Source organism: Dendrobates tinctorius, unplaced genomic scaffold (assembly GCF_039654945.1).
Source record: "Dendrobates tinctorius isolate UK_male_01 unplaced genomic scaffold, ASM3965494v1 ptg000062l, whole genome shotgun sequence".
NCBI classification, from domain to species: Eukaryota; Metazoa; Chordata; class Amphibia; order Anura; family Dendrobatidae; genus Dendrobates; species Dendrobates tinctorius.
The window spans coordinates 1,873,499-1,892,983 of record NW_027361730.1 but is presented as its reverse complement, the minus strand read 5'-3'; the positions used below and the strand labels follow the sequence as shown (position 1 = coordinate 1,892,983).

The 19,485-nt window shown below is 44.9% G+C and overlaps 1 protein-coding gene across 3 annotated transcripts in view; it reads right to left on the bottom strand.

Annotated features, from left to right (window-relative positions):
* Positions 1 to 19,485, bottom strand: part of LOC141092886 (NACHT, LRR and PYD domains-containing protein 1 homolog) — a 71,205-nt gene that overhangs the window by 48,279 nt on the left and 3,441 nt on the right. For 2 of the 3 annotated variants that reach the window (XM_073579207.1, XM_073579209.1), the window contains exons 2-5: positions 15,372 to 15,411; positions 14,390 to 14,489; positions 13,694 to 13,768; positions 4,558 to 4,636 (exon numbers count right to left, since the gene is read on the bottom strand). In XM_073579207.1, coding sequence (XP_073435308.1) covers positions 4,558 to 4,636; positions 13,694 to 13,747 — 133 coding nt within the window. In that variant the 5' untranslated portion in view covers positions 13,748 to 13,768; positions 14,390 to 14,489; positions 15,372 to 15,411. Of the gene's footprint in view, positions 1 to 4,557; positions 4,637 to 13,693; positions 13,769 to 14,389; positions 14,490 to 15,371; positions 15,412 to 19,320; positions 19,456 to 19,485 lie in introns of those variants that run through there. The other variant, XM_073579208.1, reaches the window with a different exon arrangement.

Sequence of the window (19,485 nt, the reverse complement as noted above, 5' to 3'; positions counted from 1 at the left end):
TGTAATTTCCTGGTCCCCTCTTCTTTCCTTTTTTGACGATAGGGACAACAGTTGCCCCTCTCCAATCTTCTAGGACTTCTTCTGCTCTCCAGGATTTTTCAAACATTCTGGCTAGTGGTTCTGCACCTTTGTCTGCTAATTATTTTAGGACCCTAGGATGCAATTCATCTGGACCAGGAGATTTAAATTAATTTAACCCCCTACCGACATCGGACGTAAAATTACGCCGATGTCGGTATCGCTCCCTTTGATGTGAGCTCCAGCGGTGAGCCCACATCTTTCCTGGGACATGTCAGCTATTTCAACAGGTGACATATGCCTGCAATAGCCAAGGGTGGAATCGCGATCCACCTGCGGCTATTAACTAGTTAAATGCCGCTGTCAAACACTGACACCAGCATTTAACACACGATTCTGGCAAGCGTAACGTAAATACACTCACCGGTGATCGAGGGTCACCAGTGTGTCAGCATGACAACCCGAGGTCTCCTGGAGACATCTATGGTTGTCAGTGCCGGATTGCCATGAGTGCCACCCAGTGGTCGGCGCTCATAGCAAGTCAGTAATTCAGCTACATAGAGGCGATCTGCTCATCGCCTCTATGTGGCTGAGCCGGTTGAGTTGAGCCACCTTCTAACTTCCTATGGAGACTATTGAAGCATGGCAAAAGTAAAAAAAAGTGTGTTTAAAAATATTAAAAAAAAAATAAAAATAAATAAAAGTTCAAATCACTCCCCTTTTGCCCCATTCAAAATAAAGCAATAAAAATAAAACCAAACATACAAGTATTTGGTATAGCCACATTCAGAATCGCCCGATTAATAAAAAAAGGATTAACCAGATCACTAAATGGCGTAGCGAGAAAAAATTAAAAAACGCCAGAATTAAGTTTTTTGTTGCCGCAACATTGCATTAAAATGCAATAATGGGCGATCAAAAGATCGTATCTACACCAAAATGGTATCATTAAAAACGTCAGCTCGGTGCGCAAATAAACCCTCACCCAACCCGAGATCACGAAAAATGGAGATGATACGGGCATCAGAAAATGGCGTGTTTTTTTTGTTAGCAAAGTTTGGAATTTATTTCACCACTTAGATAAAAAAGAATCTAGTCATGTTTGATGTCTATGAACTCGTAATGACCTGGAGACTCATAATAGCAGGTCAATTTTAGCATTTAGTGAACCTAGCAAAAAAGCCAAATTAAAAAAACAATGTCGGATTGCACTTTTCTTTGCAATTTCACTGCACTTGGAATTTTTTTCCCGTTTTCTAGTACACGACATGGTAAAAACAATGATGTCACTCAAAAGTACAACTCATCCCGCAAAAAATAAGCCCTCACATGGCCATATTGACAGAAAAATAAAAAAGTTATGGCTCTGGGAAGTAGGGGAGCGAAAAACGTAAATGCAAAACCGAAAACAGCACCGGGGGTTAATTAGCTAAAAGTTCCCTCACCATCTCACTCTTTATAGATAGTGTGAATTATTTTATTCCTTCTATGGCACTGTTGATGTTACAGTTGCTTTCTAAGAGAACACAGATGCATAAAAGGAATTTAAAAGTTCGGCTTTCTCAACATCATTTTTGACCACTTCACTCTTTTCATCCTGTAAAAGCTTTATAGCATCTTTGACTTTTCTTTTGTTTCTGCTATACCCCCCAAATCCTTTTTTTACTGTTTTGGTCTCCCTTGCAAGCCTCACTTCATTCTTTAAATGCTTCCAATTCTTCCTTCTTTTCGGGATTGTTACAGGTTGTGCAGTGAGAATTTAATTTAGCAAAATCTCCCACCCTTCTTGGACATTTCTGTCCTTTAGAACATTCAGCTATTGGACCTTTCCTACACTCTGAGTTTGGCTGTGTGGCACTCGAAATAAATGCCTCCCCACACTATTACTGACCCAGTGCAAAATCGGTCATGCTGGAGGATGTTGCAGGCAGCAAAACATTCTCCATGTCGTCTCCAGACCCTGTCACTTCTGTCACGTGCTCAGAGTGAACTTGCTCTCATTCATGAGGAGCACAGGGCGCCAATGTCGAATCTGCCAATCTTGGTGTTCTCTTGCAAATGCCAATCGCCCTGCATAGGGCTGTAAGCTCAACACCCACTTGTGGAAGTAGGGCCCTCATACCATCCTCATGGAGTCTGTTTCTGACTTTTTAGCAGTCACATGGATGTTAGTGGCCTGCTGGAAAGCATTTTGCATGGCTCTGGCACAGCTCCCCTTTGCACAAAGGAGGAGGTAACAGTCCTGTTGATGGGTTGTTACCCTTCTACGGCACCATCCGCGTCACATGGTGTACTGGCCTGTCTCCTGGTATCTGCTCTATGCTCTGGACACTGTGCGGACATACACATCTACTCTTCTTGCCACAGCTCGCATTGATGTGCCATCCTTGATGAGCTGCAATAAGTCTTAAATAGTAGAATCCTGTCGGGCACTATCTGACAGGGGCATTTCTCCTATTCACATACATCACTCAAGTAACACATCTCCTAATTGTCGCACATCTAGTGCATATATTCGTAGTACTACACATCACAATCATAATAACTGTTATGGTGTAGACTAGGCATAGGTAATTACAAAATTTAGTGCATGTCTACAGTAACTACTAAACATAATGCTAAGTTTCAGTAGCACTTAGCACTCCAGTAGCACTACTAAGTTATACAGCAGGGGAATACACAACATAAAATAACATAACACAGTCCAGTGGCTCAGTGGTTAGCATTGCAGATCTGGGGTCCTGGGTTCAAATCCCACCAAGGACAACATCTGCCTGGGGTTTGTATGTTCTCCCCGTGTTTGCGTGGGTTTCCTTCAGGTCCTCCGATTTCCTCTCACACTCCAAAGACATACTGATAGGAAATCTAGACTGTGAGCCCCAATGGGGATAGTGATGATGATGTCTGTAAAGCAGTGTGGAATTAATGGCGCTATATAAGTTTGGAAAATAAATTAACTCTCTGATGTATGTACCCTAACTTTGTAATGGCTTATCTCGTACTCATCCTCATTATAGCCCATAATCTGAACTACATTCACAAGTCTGCAGGTTTTAGCCCCACATTACTATAGGAGCACAGTAAAGTCGGTGTTCACACTGTGACACTACATTTGACTTATACCATGGGAAAAGAACATCTTTTTGTCATTTGTCTATGCACATTTGTATATCCTTGCCTTAAATATATTGAAAAGTTTAGTTGACTGCAATTCTAAAATGATAATACTGTATATGCCTGAAGTATATAGGTTTTTTTTTTTAGAAGTCAATGACAAATGAAGTTAACTAAGGCCTCTTTCACACATCAGGTTTTCGCCGTCAGGCGCGATCCGGCGCTTTTGACAGAAACCGGATCCGGCGAAATGCAATGCCGGATCCGGTTTCCCCCCCATTGACTTGCATTTGCGCCGGATCGCGCCGAATGGCCATGTGTTTCATCCGGTTTTCGCCGGATCCGGCAATGTGTCGCGATCCGGTGTCTGGAAAAAACGGCTACTGTAACGTTTTTTGTCTCCGGCGAAAAAGCCGGACACGCCGGATCCGGCGCGTCCGGCTTTTTCACACAATGAAAGCCTATGAGCGCCGCAATGCGCCTGATCCGGCGAAAGCCGGATCCGGTGGCCGGATCCGGTTTTTTTGGTCTGAATATGCTCAGTAGCTCTGCCCACTACAACCTGTCAAAGAAGGGCTGTAGGAACATGCTATATATAGTTTTCCAGTAGCCAATCCCGTTCGGAAGGCCACAAGGGTCAATTTTAAAAACCGGATCCGGCGTAATCCGTCGAAAAACGGATAGAAAAACGGATGAACCGGATGAGACGGATCCGGTTTTGTCTGTCAAGAACAAGACGGATCCGGCAGAAAACCGGATCCGGCACATCAGGTTTTACAAAACATTTGCCGGATCCGGCATTCCGGCACGACGCCGGATCGCGCCTGACGCCGAAAACCTGATGTGTGAAAGTAGCCTAAGCTTTTAGGTAAACCAAGGGGATGAAGCTCAACTAAACACATACATGAGCCTAGGCGATCACCATGCACATTAAGGCTGTAATCCAACGTTGAATTTTTGACGCTGCGTAATTTCACTGAGCAGAAAACGCGGCGTTTTTCTATTACATCAAAGTGGATGGGACTTATACAAATCTCCTGCCCACTGGGCTTACAGACCGTTTTTATTCACGCTGATGGGTATGAATTCTAACTATGAATGACAGCAGCATCCCTCTGATGCAACTGTACTTCGGATTGTGGAAAATCTACTGCAAGATGAACATAAAGTTACATCATTTTGCGAGAAAGTTAATTGGCTAAAACGAAGGATCAGTGCAAGATAAGAAATAAGCAAATTTCACACATTTGTCACTGGATTGGATATACACATTGAAAGGTATTTACCTAATTGAATAACTATGCTTTTTTTTTTTTGTAAAGTCAATGAGATTTTATGCTGTTTAGTGATCTGTTGTTTTATTATGACACTTTGTATCCAAAATAGTTTTTTAATAACAGTAAAAAAAACAACAAACCCACTTACCAGGCAAAAAGATAATAGAGCCAAACAACTTCATATATAGATTTTTAAGGGTAAGTGAGTGCTGGTTTCTTCTGATAGTCTGTTGGAAATGTCAATATAAGACAAATGTTAACACAATTCCTATGTAAGCATTGTATACATGTATATACGTGTATTTATATTGTTAGTGTGTACAGATTATTTATTGGCAAGTATTCACAAGCACTTATTATTCACATAGAGAAGTTCAAAACTAAAGCCCCAATCATTATATAGATAGAAAGCAGTTTTTACATGAACTGAATTCCATGTGTGTTCATACAGTGACTTTGCTAAGGAGCAAGTCTTCTGTAAGAAGTACTGTATTCAGACATCTGTGTGCCATGGTTTGTGACTCACAGACCGGTCTTGGGACTCTCTTCCTGAACTCAATAGTCCCATAGACATAGATGAGGCTGTCACGTTTGGGTCAGGAAATCCTCGTCCAGTCCATATATCATGGTCCATATTTGAATAGCGAAACATGGATATGTAAATCTGGCCTAAATCTAACACCAGCCTCTCTTTTACAGGGTAACCAATCCCGAAAGGCCCAACAACTGAAATAAATACACAGAACCTAAAGTTGTGTGTATAATATTATTCATAGGGTTGCCCAGTAACTCAAAAGCATGTTTTACTTGGTATGAAATATTATATAATTGAGCTTTCTCATGTACATTACCAGCATCTCCATCTCCAGGGATGTTAGGACACAGGAAGGGACATTTTACCCTTTTCAGTGTTGAGATTAATGTGAAAGTGAAGCTCCCATAATGAGGATTGGAACGTTTAAAAACATGACATCAAGGCAAACAATAAAGTAAATTATTAACTGTAATTACATAGCAATTCATACACAACAGAACATATCTGTATGTTGCTGTACAATCGCTTCAAAGGTGAGAAAAAAAGGAACTCTCCATAATTTACAGGGAAAAACAACCAAAACATTTTGGCAACCCTTCCCTTGAAAGGTACTCTGAAAATAAGTACAATATTTCAGAGTCTCTGCATGAGAAATGCTGTATTCCAAATTGCCGACTGAATGCAATGGACCATCCATGTGGAGATGAGACAGGTCCTCCAGAGGGAGTTGCACTTTGTTTCGGTTCTTCTTTCTACCTAATAGACAGTGGTCACAAGCTGTGGACATCACTCTATGGCATTTATGCTTTAAAGGGAATCTGTCACCCCTTTTTTGAAATATCATATAATGATATCATTCAATTGTGTGTTACATAAGGATTCTCTTAGTACTTTTGCTTCCCCCTGACCCCGCACCTTTCATGCATAAATACCTTTTTTATATCGGTTCAGATGTATGTAAACTGCCACGGTCTGGTCCAATGGGCGGGGCTTATTCAACTGCTCCCCCCCCCCGTCTTGCTCTACACAAGAAAAAATGCATAGAGCAAGACAGGGAGGGGGGGAGCACTTGAATAAGCCCCACCCAGCGGATGGACCAATGAGATCTGGTGTAACTCAAGAGTACTGAGTTAGGCAGCAGGTGTGCCAGGAGGTGTAACAGAGTACAGGAACAGAGTGTGTGCCAAGAGGCACAGCAGAGTACAAGGCAGAGTACAGGTTCAGAGAGTGTGCCAAGAGGCACAATAGAATACAAGGCAGAGGACCCGAATACAGCGCACAGCCAGGCAGGGACACGGCAGACCAAGCCAGGAAGTACAATAATAATCAGGCACCTCCCATAGGAAGAGGTAGCCTGATATAGCACATGATCACTAGGGCTTCCGGGTCAAGTCTTCCAATACCATAGAGAGGACGGACCTGGAGACAGAGCTGAGAAGAGCGAGCGTGCGCACACAGAACATGGAGAAAACATGAACCAAAGTACGAGAGGTGCACGTGCGCACCTGGCGGGACCCCCTGAGTGGCCGCAGCTCCGGAAGAGATGACGTCGGGACCGAGGTCCCGCCTCCAGGTGTGCGCGGCGTGACAGTACCCCCCTTTACGCCCCTCTTTCTAAAGCTGGAGAGGAACTTAGACAAAATCTGGGGTGCATGGATATTCTCCCTGGGTTCCCATGACCTTTCCTCAGGGCCAAAACCCTTCCAATCGATCAAGAACATGGTTCTCCCTCTTACCTTCTTCATGGCCAAAATGTCATTCACCTCAAACTCATCCCCGATGCCAACAGGCTGGGGTGTGTGGCCTGGAGAAGGATGAAATCGGTTAAGTACCACAGGTTTAAGGAGAGATACATGGAAGGAATTGGGAATACGGAGCGAAGGAGGTAGCTTTAGTTTGTATGCTACATCATTAATACGCCTGAGGACCTCAAAAGGACCAATGTAACGGGGACCCAGTGTTAGGAACGGCAAAACGCACTAAATAAAATAATAATAGAGTGCGTTCGCCGCTCGGGGTCCACCGTGCAGTTGGGGTTCAACTTCACCGAAGTGCGCAGAGCGGGCTCTGCTCACACACAGAGGCACCGCAACAAAAACATACAAAAGGCTGAGCCTGTTAGAGTCACAGGCCTCAGGTAAATGCACACAAGGTATAAGGTCACAGGAGCAGGAACTAAGACAGAGGGGCTGCGTTCCTCTAGACCTACCGTGTGTGCGTCGTCACTACTGCGCAGAGGTGCGGTGTGCACAGTGGCCTAAGGCTTGCCACAGACTGGCGCAGACTACTGAACTAATTCCCTAACCACATGCGTAATATCAGAGGGAAGGGGTTTCATAATAAGTCAGTCACCAGAATCATACATCCGTCACCATTCACACATAGCAGTATAGTCTATACTAGCGCATGGCGGAACGGCCATGCGCACTTTTTATAGCCGTGCGGGACCTTCCAGATCTCCGAGATGGACCAATGAGATCTGGAACAAGACCTGGACACATAACTCCCGATCTCCAATGGGAGATCGTCTCGTGAGCATGCCCAGTAGTAGCACAGAGGGACTTAGTCTCTGGAGCGGTCTGCTGCAAAGTAATCTCCTCTGCAGTAGAAAGACAGCAGGAGACCACAGAATGTGAGGCTCTGGATTCCTGCAGAGCAGATGCAGAAACCTGACGCCTAACACCCAGTTTGTAAGACGGTACCTTAAGGCAGATGTATTTGGTGGAAAGCCACACCTTGTCACCAGGGAGATATGGAGGAACGTCCGCCTTTTGTCAGCGTGTAATTTCATTCTGTCCCGTGCTTTCTCGAGAGCGGTTTTGGTCTCCTGCCTTACCCTGGAGAACTCCACAGACAGAGAATCGGCAGCAGGTACCCCCAAGACAGGAAGTACCGGTAGAGGCACACTGGGATGCTGTCCAAAGACGATGAAGAAAGGAGACTTGGTGGACGATTCACTGGAGTGATTATTGTAGGCGGACTCAGCCCAAGGAAGTAGACTGACCCAGTCATTCTGATGAGCATTTGAAAAGTGCTGGAGGTAGGATGTAAGGATCTGGTTGGTACGTTCCACCTGCCCATTGGTTTGGGGGTGATAGGCGGAAGAGAAATCCAATGACACTTTCATGAGTCCGCATAGAGCTCTCCAGAACCGGGAGGTGAATTGGACCCCTCTGTCCGACACGATGTGCCCAGGGAAGCCGTGAATTCTGAGGATATGAGAAATGAAGATCTTCACCAAGTCAGGAGCAGAGGGTAGTCCGGGAAGAGGAATGAAGTGGGCCATCTTTGAGAATCAGTCTACAACCACTAAGACCACAGTAGAACCGGAAGAGCGAGGCAGATCAGTAATGAAATCCATGGCTATGTGCTGCCATGGAGCCGATGGAACGGGAAGCGGGAGCAGAAGACCGGAGGGTGGTTGTCTGGGTATCTTGTTCTGGGCACAGGAAGGGCAAGATGCTACAAAGTCTTTAACGTCCTGGGAGAGAGAAGACCACCAATAATAGCGAGAGATTAAGCCCAAAGTCTTTTTGACACCAACGTGGCCGGCAATCTTGGATGAATGTCCCCAGTTTAACACTCGTTTTTCGGTTATTCTCAGCCACAAAGGTTCTTCCCGGAGGTAACGTGGTTAACTTGATAGGAGCCATGGTAATTACTTTGGACGGGTCAATGATATGAGAGGGTTCTTCTTCTGCATCTGATGACAGGAATGATCTTGACAACGCATCCGCTCTAACGTTTTTATCGCCGGGCCGAAAATGTAGTTCAAAGTCAAAGCGGGCGAAGAATAAGGACCACCTGGCTTGCCGAGGATTGATCCTCTGTGCGGACTGGATGTACGCCAGGTTCTTATGGTCCGTGAAGATCTTGAACGGATGTATGGCACCCTCCAGTAAGTACCTCCAAGGCCAATTTAATGGCCAATAGCTCTTTGCCGTCAATGGAGTACTGCTCAGTGGAGGAAAATACTTTAGAAAAGAAGCCACAGGTGACAAAACGTCCAGAAGAAGGTTTCTGCAGAAGGACTGCCCCAGCCCCGTAGAGGATGCGTCCACCTCAAGAGTGAAAGGTCTACTAACCTCAGGTCGTTGAAGCGCCGGAGCAGAGGCGAAGGCTTGTTTCAACGACTGGAAGGCCTCTTCAACCTCAGAGGGCCAAGCCTTTGGGTTAGCTCCTTTGCGGATAAGGGACGAGATGGGGCGAACCAACGAGGAGAAATGGGGAACGAACTGTCGGTAGTAGTTCGCAAAACCAAGGAAGCGTTGGATTGCCTTCACCCCATGGGGCCGTGGCCAATCGAGGAAGGCGGACACCTTCGCCGGATCCATGCGTAGACCAGAGTCTGAGATAATGTACCCCAAGAATGGCAGTGACGTTTGCTCGAAGGCACATTTCTCGAGCTTGGCATAAAGGCGGTTCTCCCTCAGGCGCTGGAGGACTTGACGCTCGTTCTTTCTGTGTGCGGTGAGGTCTGGAGAAAAAATGAGGATGTCATCCAAATAGACTACCACGCAGGAGTACAGCATATCCCGGAAGACGTCATTCACGAACTCCTGGAACACCGCTGGGGCATTGCAGAGGCCGAAGGGCATGACCAAGTACTCGTAGTGACCGTCTCGGGTGTTAAAGGCGGTCTTCCACTCATCACCGGAACGAATGCGGATCAAGTGGTAGGCCCCACGAAGATCCAGTTTGGTGAAACTTCGAGCTCCTCTAAGCCGGTCAAAGAGCTCTGGGATCAATGGCAATGGGTACTTGTTCTTGACCGTGATATTGTTCAGCCCTCGGTAGTCTATGAAGGGACGAAGGGAGCCGTCCTTCTTTTTGACAAAGAAAAACCCCGCTACTGCAGGTGAGAAGGACTTACGGATAAAAGCTCTAGCAAGGTTCTCCTGGATATACTCAGACATCGCTTGGGTTTTAGCAGGGGATAGCGGATATATGGCATAGAACCAAGAACGACATCAATCGGACAGTCGTATGGCCGATGGAGGGGCAGAGTCTCGGACTCCTTCTTGTCGAAGACGTCTGCAAAGGACCAGTAAGCCGACGGCAATCCCGTAGGTGCCGAGGATGGACAGGCAGATTTTATCGGATGGACAGGCAACAGGCACTTCTCCTGACAGAACGGTCCCCAGCGGAGTATATCGCCCGACTGCCAGTCCATGGTTGGCTCATGAGTCCGTAGCCAAGGGAGACCTAGAAGGAGCGTGAGACATAGTAGACATGACGTGGAAGGAGATCTTCTCCCGGTGCAGGGCTCCGACCTGCAGCTCGATCTCTTCGGTGGCCTGGGTAACGATCTCCTGCAAGGATGTACCATTGATCGAAACTATCGACCGAGGAGTCTCCAGGGATCTGACAGGAATCCGGTATTTTTTAACCGCCTCGAGTGTGATAAAATTCCCATCCACGCCAGAATCCAGAAAAGCCTCCTCTGAATAACGCTTGGTACCAAGATTCAGTAACAGGGACACGACCAGGGAGGGAGAGGAGTCACGTACACCTAGGGAGGCCTCTCCCAACAATCCTAGGCAGAGAAGTTTTCCGGCTTCTTGGGACAAGAACGAAGGAGATGAGAGGAACTCCCACAGTAAAGGCAGAGACCAAGAGTAAGCCTCTCCTCGCGACGCTGTTCGACCGACTTGCCACGGTCCACCTCCGTAGGCTCTGAAACGGAGGCCGCAGAAGGCACAGGGCGCGAGTGGAGAGGTCTGCGGTTAGTCGACAGGAGGCGGGAAGGCCTTCTCTCTGACTGATTCACGGGCACGCTCCTAGAAACGCAGGTCTATGCGTGTCGCCAGAGAGATCAGATCCTCTAAAGAGGTGGGAGTATCCCTGCCTGCCAGTTCATCTTTGATCCGACCGGACAGACCACGCCAAAAGACCCCTACGAGGGCCTCGTTGTTCCAACCGACTTCGGAGGACAAGGTACGAAAACGGAAGGCATGGAAAGGAGCCGATTATCTACCGACGCCATATAGTTGAGGATATGGGGCTGGGTGTCGCGTTGCTGTGTGAGTTCTTGCTGGAGGCTGGCCAACTGGGAAGTATTCCCAGGGTCAGAGGACTGTAAGGCAGATAAACAGGTCTCCATGGACTTAAGAAATGACATAATCCTAGTCTGGTTTTCCCGGAGGAACACCAGTTCCTTTTGGACGGGAGCCGCAGTACCAGCGGGGTCCATGGCCTGATTATACTGTGACGACTCCTGGAGTGGACCCTCTGGGTCGTGGCACCAACCCTCCCAGGGCGAGCTGACCTAGTGAGGACCACCCCCTATACAGGGAGTGTCAGGGGCAAGCCCAAGGGGGTAAGGTACCACGACTGCGGGCACCAGGTGGCCGGCTCACAGGACACACGAATGAGTGTGTCTTCAGGAATGTATAAAGCGTAGACACAGGGACATGTGGTGTACAGGACGGTACAGGACCTACTTGGGAACACAAGGCGTGTACACGGGAGTGCGTTAGATACAGGATAGTGCAAGACGGGTACACGGGAGCATGTATGGCGTGCAGCGACTAGTACGTCCGGGTGTGAGCAAAGCAGGACGCGTGCAAAGGAGCACATCAGAGTACTGAGTTAGGCAGCATGTGTGCCAGGAGGTGTAACAGAGTACAGGAACAGAGTGTGTGCCAGGAGGCACAACTGAGCATAAGACAGAGTACCGGATCAGAGCCTGTGCCAGGAGGCACAACAGAGTACAAGGCAGAGTACAGGTTCACAGCGTGTGCCAAGAGGCACAATAGAGTACAAGGCAGATGACCCGAATACAGCTCACAGCCAGGCAGGAACACGGCAGACCAAGCCAGGAAGTACAACAATAATCAGGCACCTCCCATAGGAAGAGGTAGCCTGATATAGCACATGATCACTAGGGCTTCCGGGTCAAGTCCTCCAATACCATAGAGAGGACGGACCTGGAGACAGAGCTGAGAAGAGCGAGCGTGCGCACACAGAACATGGAGAAAACATGAACCTAAGTACGAGAGGTGCGCTTGCGCACCCGGTGGGACTCCTGGAGTGGCAGCAGCTCCGGGAGAGATGACGTCGGGACAGAGGTCCCGCCCCCAGGTGAGCGCGGCGTGACAGCGCCAACATATTCCACAGCGCCTTACAGTTTAACAGCTTCGAAACACAAGTAATAAGTAACAACGTTAACAATACAATAATTAAGGCAAAATAATTAACCAGGCTTAATGTCACCTTACAATAGCAAGATGACATTAACCCCTTATAACCCCATAAGCCACTGCTACAGAGCAATGGGAAGAGAGTGGATAAGCGCTGTAATTGGTGCATCTTACAGATGCCTCTTTTCTGGGGTGGCTGGGGGCAGATGTTTTTAGCCGGGGGGGGGGGGGGGGGGGGGCGATAACCATGGTCCCTCTGTAGGCTATTAATATCTTCCCTCACTCAATGGCTTTCCCTCTCCGGCGGAGAAAATTGTGCGGGAGCCCCCACCAGTTTTTTCCGTGATTTAATTCTTTAATTTAACACCTACAGCTCCAATTTTTTAAACACTTACACTACTAACATTATTAGTGACGGACATATACAGTATAAAGCTAACGAATATGCAATGGTTTACTATATGTAAATCATGTCTTATATTCTGTCGGGTTCTGAAATGATTTTACAGAAGCTGACAATTGAATTATCACCTATTCTGCTATCTATAGCTCTATGAAATATTATATATATATATATATATATATATATATATATATATATATGTACACACATATACCTATACTATGTGTATACATGTATTCTAAATATTCTATTGTAAGCTGTCAGTGTGATTTTACAGTATCAGTGTGTAATCCGTTTTTTTTCTCGCACCCATAGACTTGCATTTGCGAATCTCGGCCGTAATACGGTGAAAATCGCAGCATGCTGCGATTTCTATCGCACGTATAATAGGGGCGAGAAAAAAACGGATGACGGGAGCTGCCCCATAAATTAACACTGGTCCGAGTGCTATGCAATTTTTTTTCGCATAGCACTCGTCCATATTCTACGGTAGTGTGACTCTGGCCTAATACTACAAATCCCACATTTCTGGTCCCGCTCCCTGGTTACTACAAGGTCATTTTCAACTTGCTGCGTAGTAACCTGCTCCCCAGCTATGACACGCAAGTTCTCTCCTCCCTACATCAGCGTGCACTTCCCTTGTGCTCTCCCATACATCTCAGCACCCATAGTACCTACTATCCTCTATGTCCTCCGTAAGCTGGTCGCAGGTATGCCATGGAGCTGGTGCGCTCATGCCATGATTTATCTTATTACTTTATTTTATCATGTATTCTCCATTTTGGTTTTTTGTACATTGTTATTATTTCCCTATGTATTGAGTTCTTACTCTTTTTCTTCACTACCTACCATTCTGACTCAGAGAATATTATTTTTTCAGTGCTGTTTATGTATTTCTGATGTTCTGTACTTCCCTATATTTCCTAATTGAGAGTCACCACACCCTTTGCATTTCCCTGTATACTGCTATCTGCCCATCCTCACAACCCTAATTTATTCCGCAGTATTGGGGCTCTCCCTATCCTAGACAGATTTCCCAAACCCATTATCCCCCCCCCCCTTAATTTTTTTTCTGTTGCATTTAATTTAGAAATATCAACATATCAACGTTGGCCCACGACTTTGGCCAAGTTTTTGATTTTGGCCCACTGTGTATTTGAGTTTGACACTCTGCGGTATTTCACAGTGCCTCATATTTGCTCACCTTTGATGCAAGTTTTGTTGTAACTAGTCTCTCACTGGCGCTCTGTGAATCCATGATGAGGATAGAAAAAAATGTCTAAAAACAAAGGAAAATACACAGTTTGAATAGCCCTATATGATATTATATACTATACTAAGTTATTACAGTTATACTAGTATTATCACCATAAGGCCAGGTTCACATAAGTGTATAAGCAATCGTCAGAGTTTCAAAAAGCAAAGTTGGACAATTTTTTTCTAACTTTTCTTCCATGTGCAGCCCATATACTGTACAATCAGTTTTTTTTATTGCAGCAGTTATTCATCATTTACAAGAACATTTACTGTTTCTTATGATACTTTATTGCAATGTATCTGTAAAAATCGGATGCTATACTGTGGCTCCGTATGGCATCTGATTTTTTTGCGCACCCATAGACTTGAATGAGTGAGTCTCATCCGATTTACAGAAAATAAATGAGTGCATGCTGCGATTCTTTTCACACGTAGATTCAGACAGTGAAATAAAACCACTCATCTACACTGCCCCATTGAATAACATTCAACACTTGGACCGAAAATACAATCATGTGAACGAGCCGTCATCAGATCTGTTACATAGCGTTTAATATATAAAACATTTAATAACTCTCACTGTACAGGTCAATGATGCTCAGGGTACGTGAGTACTGTCTCTTCTGGGAAGGTTAGTACTTACTAAAGGTCTTGAAACTGATTCCTGTTTCCTTTATACATGCCGGTAAAGCTGTGGATTTCTGTAGGTCCCCAATGAAGAATTATGATGAGCTGTTTAAAATCTGTAGAAAAAATTTATACAAGATATTGTAAAATGTGTAGTAAGAAGTGTGAATGGATTATCCCTATAGTTTACTAAAACTGACTGCTCAGGGTCTTTAGTTTGGATTGATCATCAGGCCACGTAAAAGCAATCGTTATTTGTGTTCACAAGTTGCAAAATAAATAAAAGGTTATTCCCAAAATTCATAGGTTCGCTTACTCGACTTCCAGTCCACTAATTATCTATGGGACTGAACAAGAAAGGCGTGTACAATTTTCCACCAATTTTGCCAGTCCCCTAGACAATGAATGGAGCGGAAGTCGAGCCAGCACACCCGTTCCATTTGAGATGGGGCTGCAGAATTTTTCAAATCTGATGCAATTTTTTAAGCGATCTTTCAATCAGTTTTGACATCATTTTTGATGCACTTTTCTCGATGTGGTCTTTTGCAGACTTTTCACTTGATAGTGTCAAGTTTGGTGTGGATTCCACAAGGAATCGACATAAAAAAATGACATGTCACATTCTAAATAAAAAAATTAAAAAAAACCTTGTTGGAAAAATTGACTGTATGAACAATAAGGTGGGTTTTCCATGGAAGTCAATATTAAGTGTAGTCAACAAGTATTTGAAGCGCTTTGTGATTTCTATTTTTAAAATCCTTGCTAAAATACTGAGTGTAAGCAAACTCTAGGGACTCGCTCACATGATCAGATAGCACTTGGAGCAATGTTTTACTGTGTGGCAGTACAGATCTACATTTTTTTTCTACAGACCAAATCGGTCTGATGAAAAAAATTGCAGCATGCTGTGAGTGGGTCCGCAGATCAGATATCGAACACCCATTCAAGTCTATTGGTGTGTGTAAAACATCCAAAAAGAGAAAAAGAAGCCAGCTCACCTGAAGTCATGTGTAGTGGATAGCCCGGATCACGTGCAGTCTTCACGCAGTAACCAAGGAAAAAGAAAAAAGGTCAGCTTTGCAAATTCAAGTCCAATTTATTGTTAAAAACAAGTCCAAAACAGAGCAAAAAATATTGTGTTCACATGAGTAACAAGTAGTAGATTACCTGTTGTTCGAAACCTGTGTAATACCAAGCCCGAGGTTTAGTAATGAGCAGGTGTCAGCCACATACCCTCATTAATAAAACGGTACATAAAGAGTTAAAGACACATACACACACACATGCGAAATCTGCGTGAAACGCAATTTCTGCTTATTTTTCAAAATATTTTTTTTTTCATAACCAGCAGAGGGAAAGCTGAGGGCTGATGTTTGCTTAGCCTTTACTGGCTAGTTTACAGAGGAATCCCAGAAAAAAATTGACATGGGTCCCCCTATAAAATCGAAACAGCAAAGGCTAGGCAGACAGCTGCAGGCTGATATTAATAGCCTGGGAAGGGGCCATGGATATTGGCACCCCCCAGTCTAAAAACATCAGCTCTCAGCCGCACCAGAAATGGCGCATCTTATAGATTCGCTATTTCTGGCACCTAGCCTCACTCTCCCACTTGCCCTGTAGCTGTGGCAAGTGGAGTTCATATTTGTGGGGTTGATGTTACCTTTGTACTGTCAGGTGACACCAAGCCCGCGGCTTAGTAATGGAGAGGCGTCTATAAGACATCTATCCATTACTAATCCTATAGTTATATGGTAAATAAACACACAGCCAGAATAGTCCTTTATTTGAAATAATCACACAGACTCCTTTATTGAATCTTAATTTACCATACTTACTGAATGCCTAATCCCTTACTCCATCATCTTCTGTAACAAAAATAAAATAATAAACCAACATATAATACTCCCTGTCTGACGTAGTCCATTTTCCGAGTGTCCCACGGCGATCTCACGTGCAGAACAGTCACATCGGGAGATGTGACTGCTCTACCTGGCCTCTGGCGATACACTGAAAGGAGGTAATCCCTCCAGTAGTGTATCACTGCACTGCTGTGAGAGTTCACTGGAATTCATCAGCTCCGGTGCTCTCACTTACGGCACTACCTCTGTATGAGAACTTTCCCAAGCAGCGGTGCCGTAAGCTGATGTACTCCGGTGAACTCTCATGGTAGTGCAGTGATACACTACTAGAGGGATTACATCCTGTCAGTGTATCGCCGGAGGCTGGCTAGAGCAGTCACATCTCCCGATGTGACTGTTCTACACGTGAGATCGCCGTGGGCCAATCTGGATTACCTGGACTACGGCGGACAGGGATTATATGTTGGTTTATTATTTTACATTATTTCTAGGAGATGAGGTCGTCGAGGATTTGGTGTGAGGTGGGTATTAAATGGTTTTTATTTTTATGTGAGTATGTAATTTTAGTTTTTTTTTTTTATAACTGTGAGCACAGGTGCCGGCAGATGATACTACTCTCCCATCAGCGACATTACCGGTGGTAGCATTACCGCGGGTGACAGTCACAGCTGCGGGGTCACGCTGACATGTGACAGCATAATCCCGCAGCGCTATGACCGACAGTACCGGTGGTAGCGTTACTGCTCACAGCCGCAGACACCCACACACAGACACACGCAGACACCTGCATACACCCATAGACAGACATTCACATATTCTCCGTCCACACATTCTTCCGCCTACTGACATCATTTCCTTTTCTGCAGCGGTTTTGGCAGCACATCCGCAGCAAATCCGCAAACCTTTTTACACCTGCGGTTTTGCTGCAGATTTGACCGACTCAATGGAAGTCAATGGGTGCAGAAACGCTGCAGATCAGCAAAAAGAAATGACATGTTGCGGAAAATAAAATGCTGCAAATAAGGACGGAAGTTTCTGCAGCATGTGAACACCAATTCATGAATGCCATTGATTAACATTGCTTAAGTAAGCACTTGCGTTTTTGGAGCATTTCCACGTGGAAAAAACGCTGTGGAAACGCAACAAATCCACAACGTGTTCACACAGCCTTAAGCAACAATAAATAGTTTTCTTTACACTTGCCTTATCTTTCAATATAACCGCATGTCTTTTCTAATATTGTACATCAGTCTAACAAACATATTTATATGCATTTATTTATGTGCATTTTATACTATATATCTTATTTGATACACTCTTAGGCTACTTTCACACTAGCGTTTTTTTTGCGCTGCGCCTCGTGCGCATTCCAAACGGATGCAAAAAACGCATCAAGCGTTTTGCATGCGTTTGCTGTTTTTTTGCGCATGCGAGTTAACCAGTTTGTCGCCATGTTAACTTTAAAAACGCATGAGATTTTAAACGCATGCTTGCGCATGTCCTAGAGCACGTGTGTGATCTCATAGACTGTAATGTTTTTTTGAGCATTCCGTGCGCTAACGTGTGCATGCATTTTTTGGCAGCAGTTGGGCGCACAGAAAAATGCAACATGTTGCATCTGGCGTGCTTGGGCGCACATCTGGAAAAAACGCAGAGCACGAAAACACACATGAACGCATACAAGCGCTATACCATGCGCCCGCCATGTTAAAGATAGGGGAGCAATGCGCATGCGCACGAGGCGCAGCGCTAAAAAACGCAAGTGTGAAACCAGCCGTACATTATTACCTATATACAAAACATATTTACCCACAATTGACAAGCGGAAATGAAAATTAATTGTCATGGGCATTTTAAATCATGTGCGTTTTGAACTGTTTTGTATTGTTAACTATCCTAACTTTTTAATAGTTTTATCTTGCTGCCCGATTCTGGAAATTCTAAGCTTGTACTTGTGACATATGTATGGCTGGCGGGCAGTGACTACATTGTGTGTTTGGGATTGGGACTTACCACCCTGACAGTCATCTAAAGTGGAATAACAATTTAAATTGCAGTACGGTAATTCCCTAACGAAATTGTTGGAATAATGCTTATCATTGTATATGTTGCAACAACTACTATTTACCACTGATTAATAGTGTATGAGTTTCTGTCTCCAGTAATAGTGTTAAGGAGGCTTTACACATAGTGATATCGCTAGTAATATCGCTAAAGCGTCACCGATTTGGTGACGCAGCAGCGATATTGCTAGCGATATCGCTATGTGTGATACTTACCTCCGACCGGCTCCCCCGCTGTCTGTCGTTGATCGCGCAGCTCCATTTCTCTTCGGACGCTTCCTGCTGGCGCCGACGAGCGACGCGAGGACATCAGGATCGCCGCGTCTGAATGGTAAGTAACGACCGCTGCTGCGTCGCTACATCGCTGGTGAGTCTGCCTGTTTGGCAGCTCACTAGTGACCATTTAGCGATCCTGACCGGGTCGTATCGTGGTCGGGATCGCTGGAGCATTGCTAAATGTAAAGGGGCCTTTATATTGACAGAAAAACCCTGTTTAAAAAAAACAAAAAACTGGAAGTTCCTGTTGACTGTGTGTGTGGCTGGAGCAGATTTTACTTTCACTTTGCAAGCTGACAGACCAGATGCTAAGATCACCAGCTATAAGAAATACAGTTGTAAGCTGTGCTAAGGCTCATTCACACATCAGTATTTGGTCAGTATTTTGTATCAGTGTTTGTATGCCAAAGCCAGGAATGGAACTTACCAAGAAAAAAATATAATTGAAAGACTGATGTCTGTTCTTTGTTTTGGAGACACTCCTGGTTTTGGCATACAAATACTGATGAAATACTGATCAAAAATACAGATGTGTGAAAGAGGCCTTATATTTATTCCTGAATACATTCACTGTTGAACGGCTGAACAATACAGAGATTAATTCACTGCCCACAATAATGTATTCATGAAATCACAGACAAAACACCTAAAGGAGGTGCACAATAGTGAAATTTATTTTTTATAAGCATGGATGGTTTTAAAACAATAAACAGAGGCATACTCCTAGTGACAAGAACGAACATACAAACCTCTCTCTCTCTCTGTCTCTCTCTCCTTCCACAATCCGCACAGCCCAAACCGCAATGAAATCTCCATCAATTCCGCTGGACAAAGTATAGGAATCCGCAGGGAAAACTGCATGCGGTTTCTGCCAAGCGATGCAGATTTTTCTGCAGCAAAAAACCGCAGCGTGT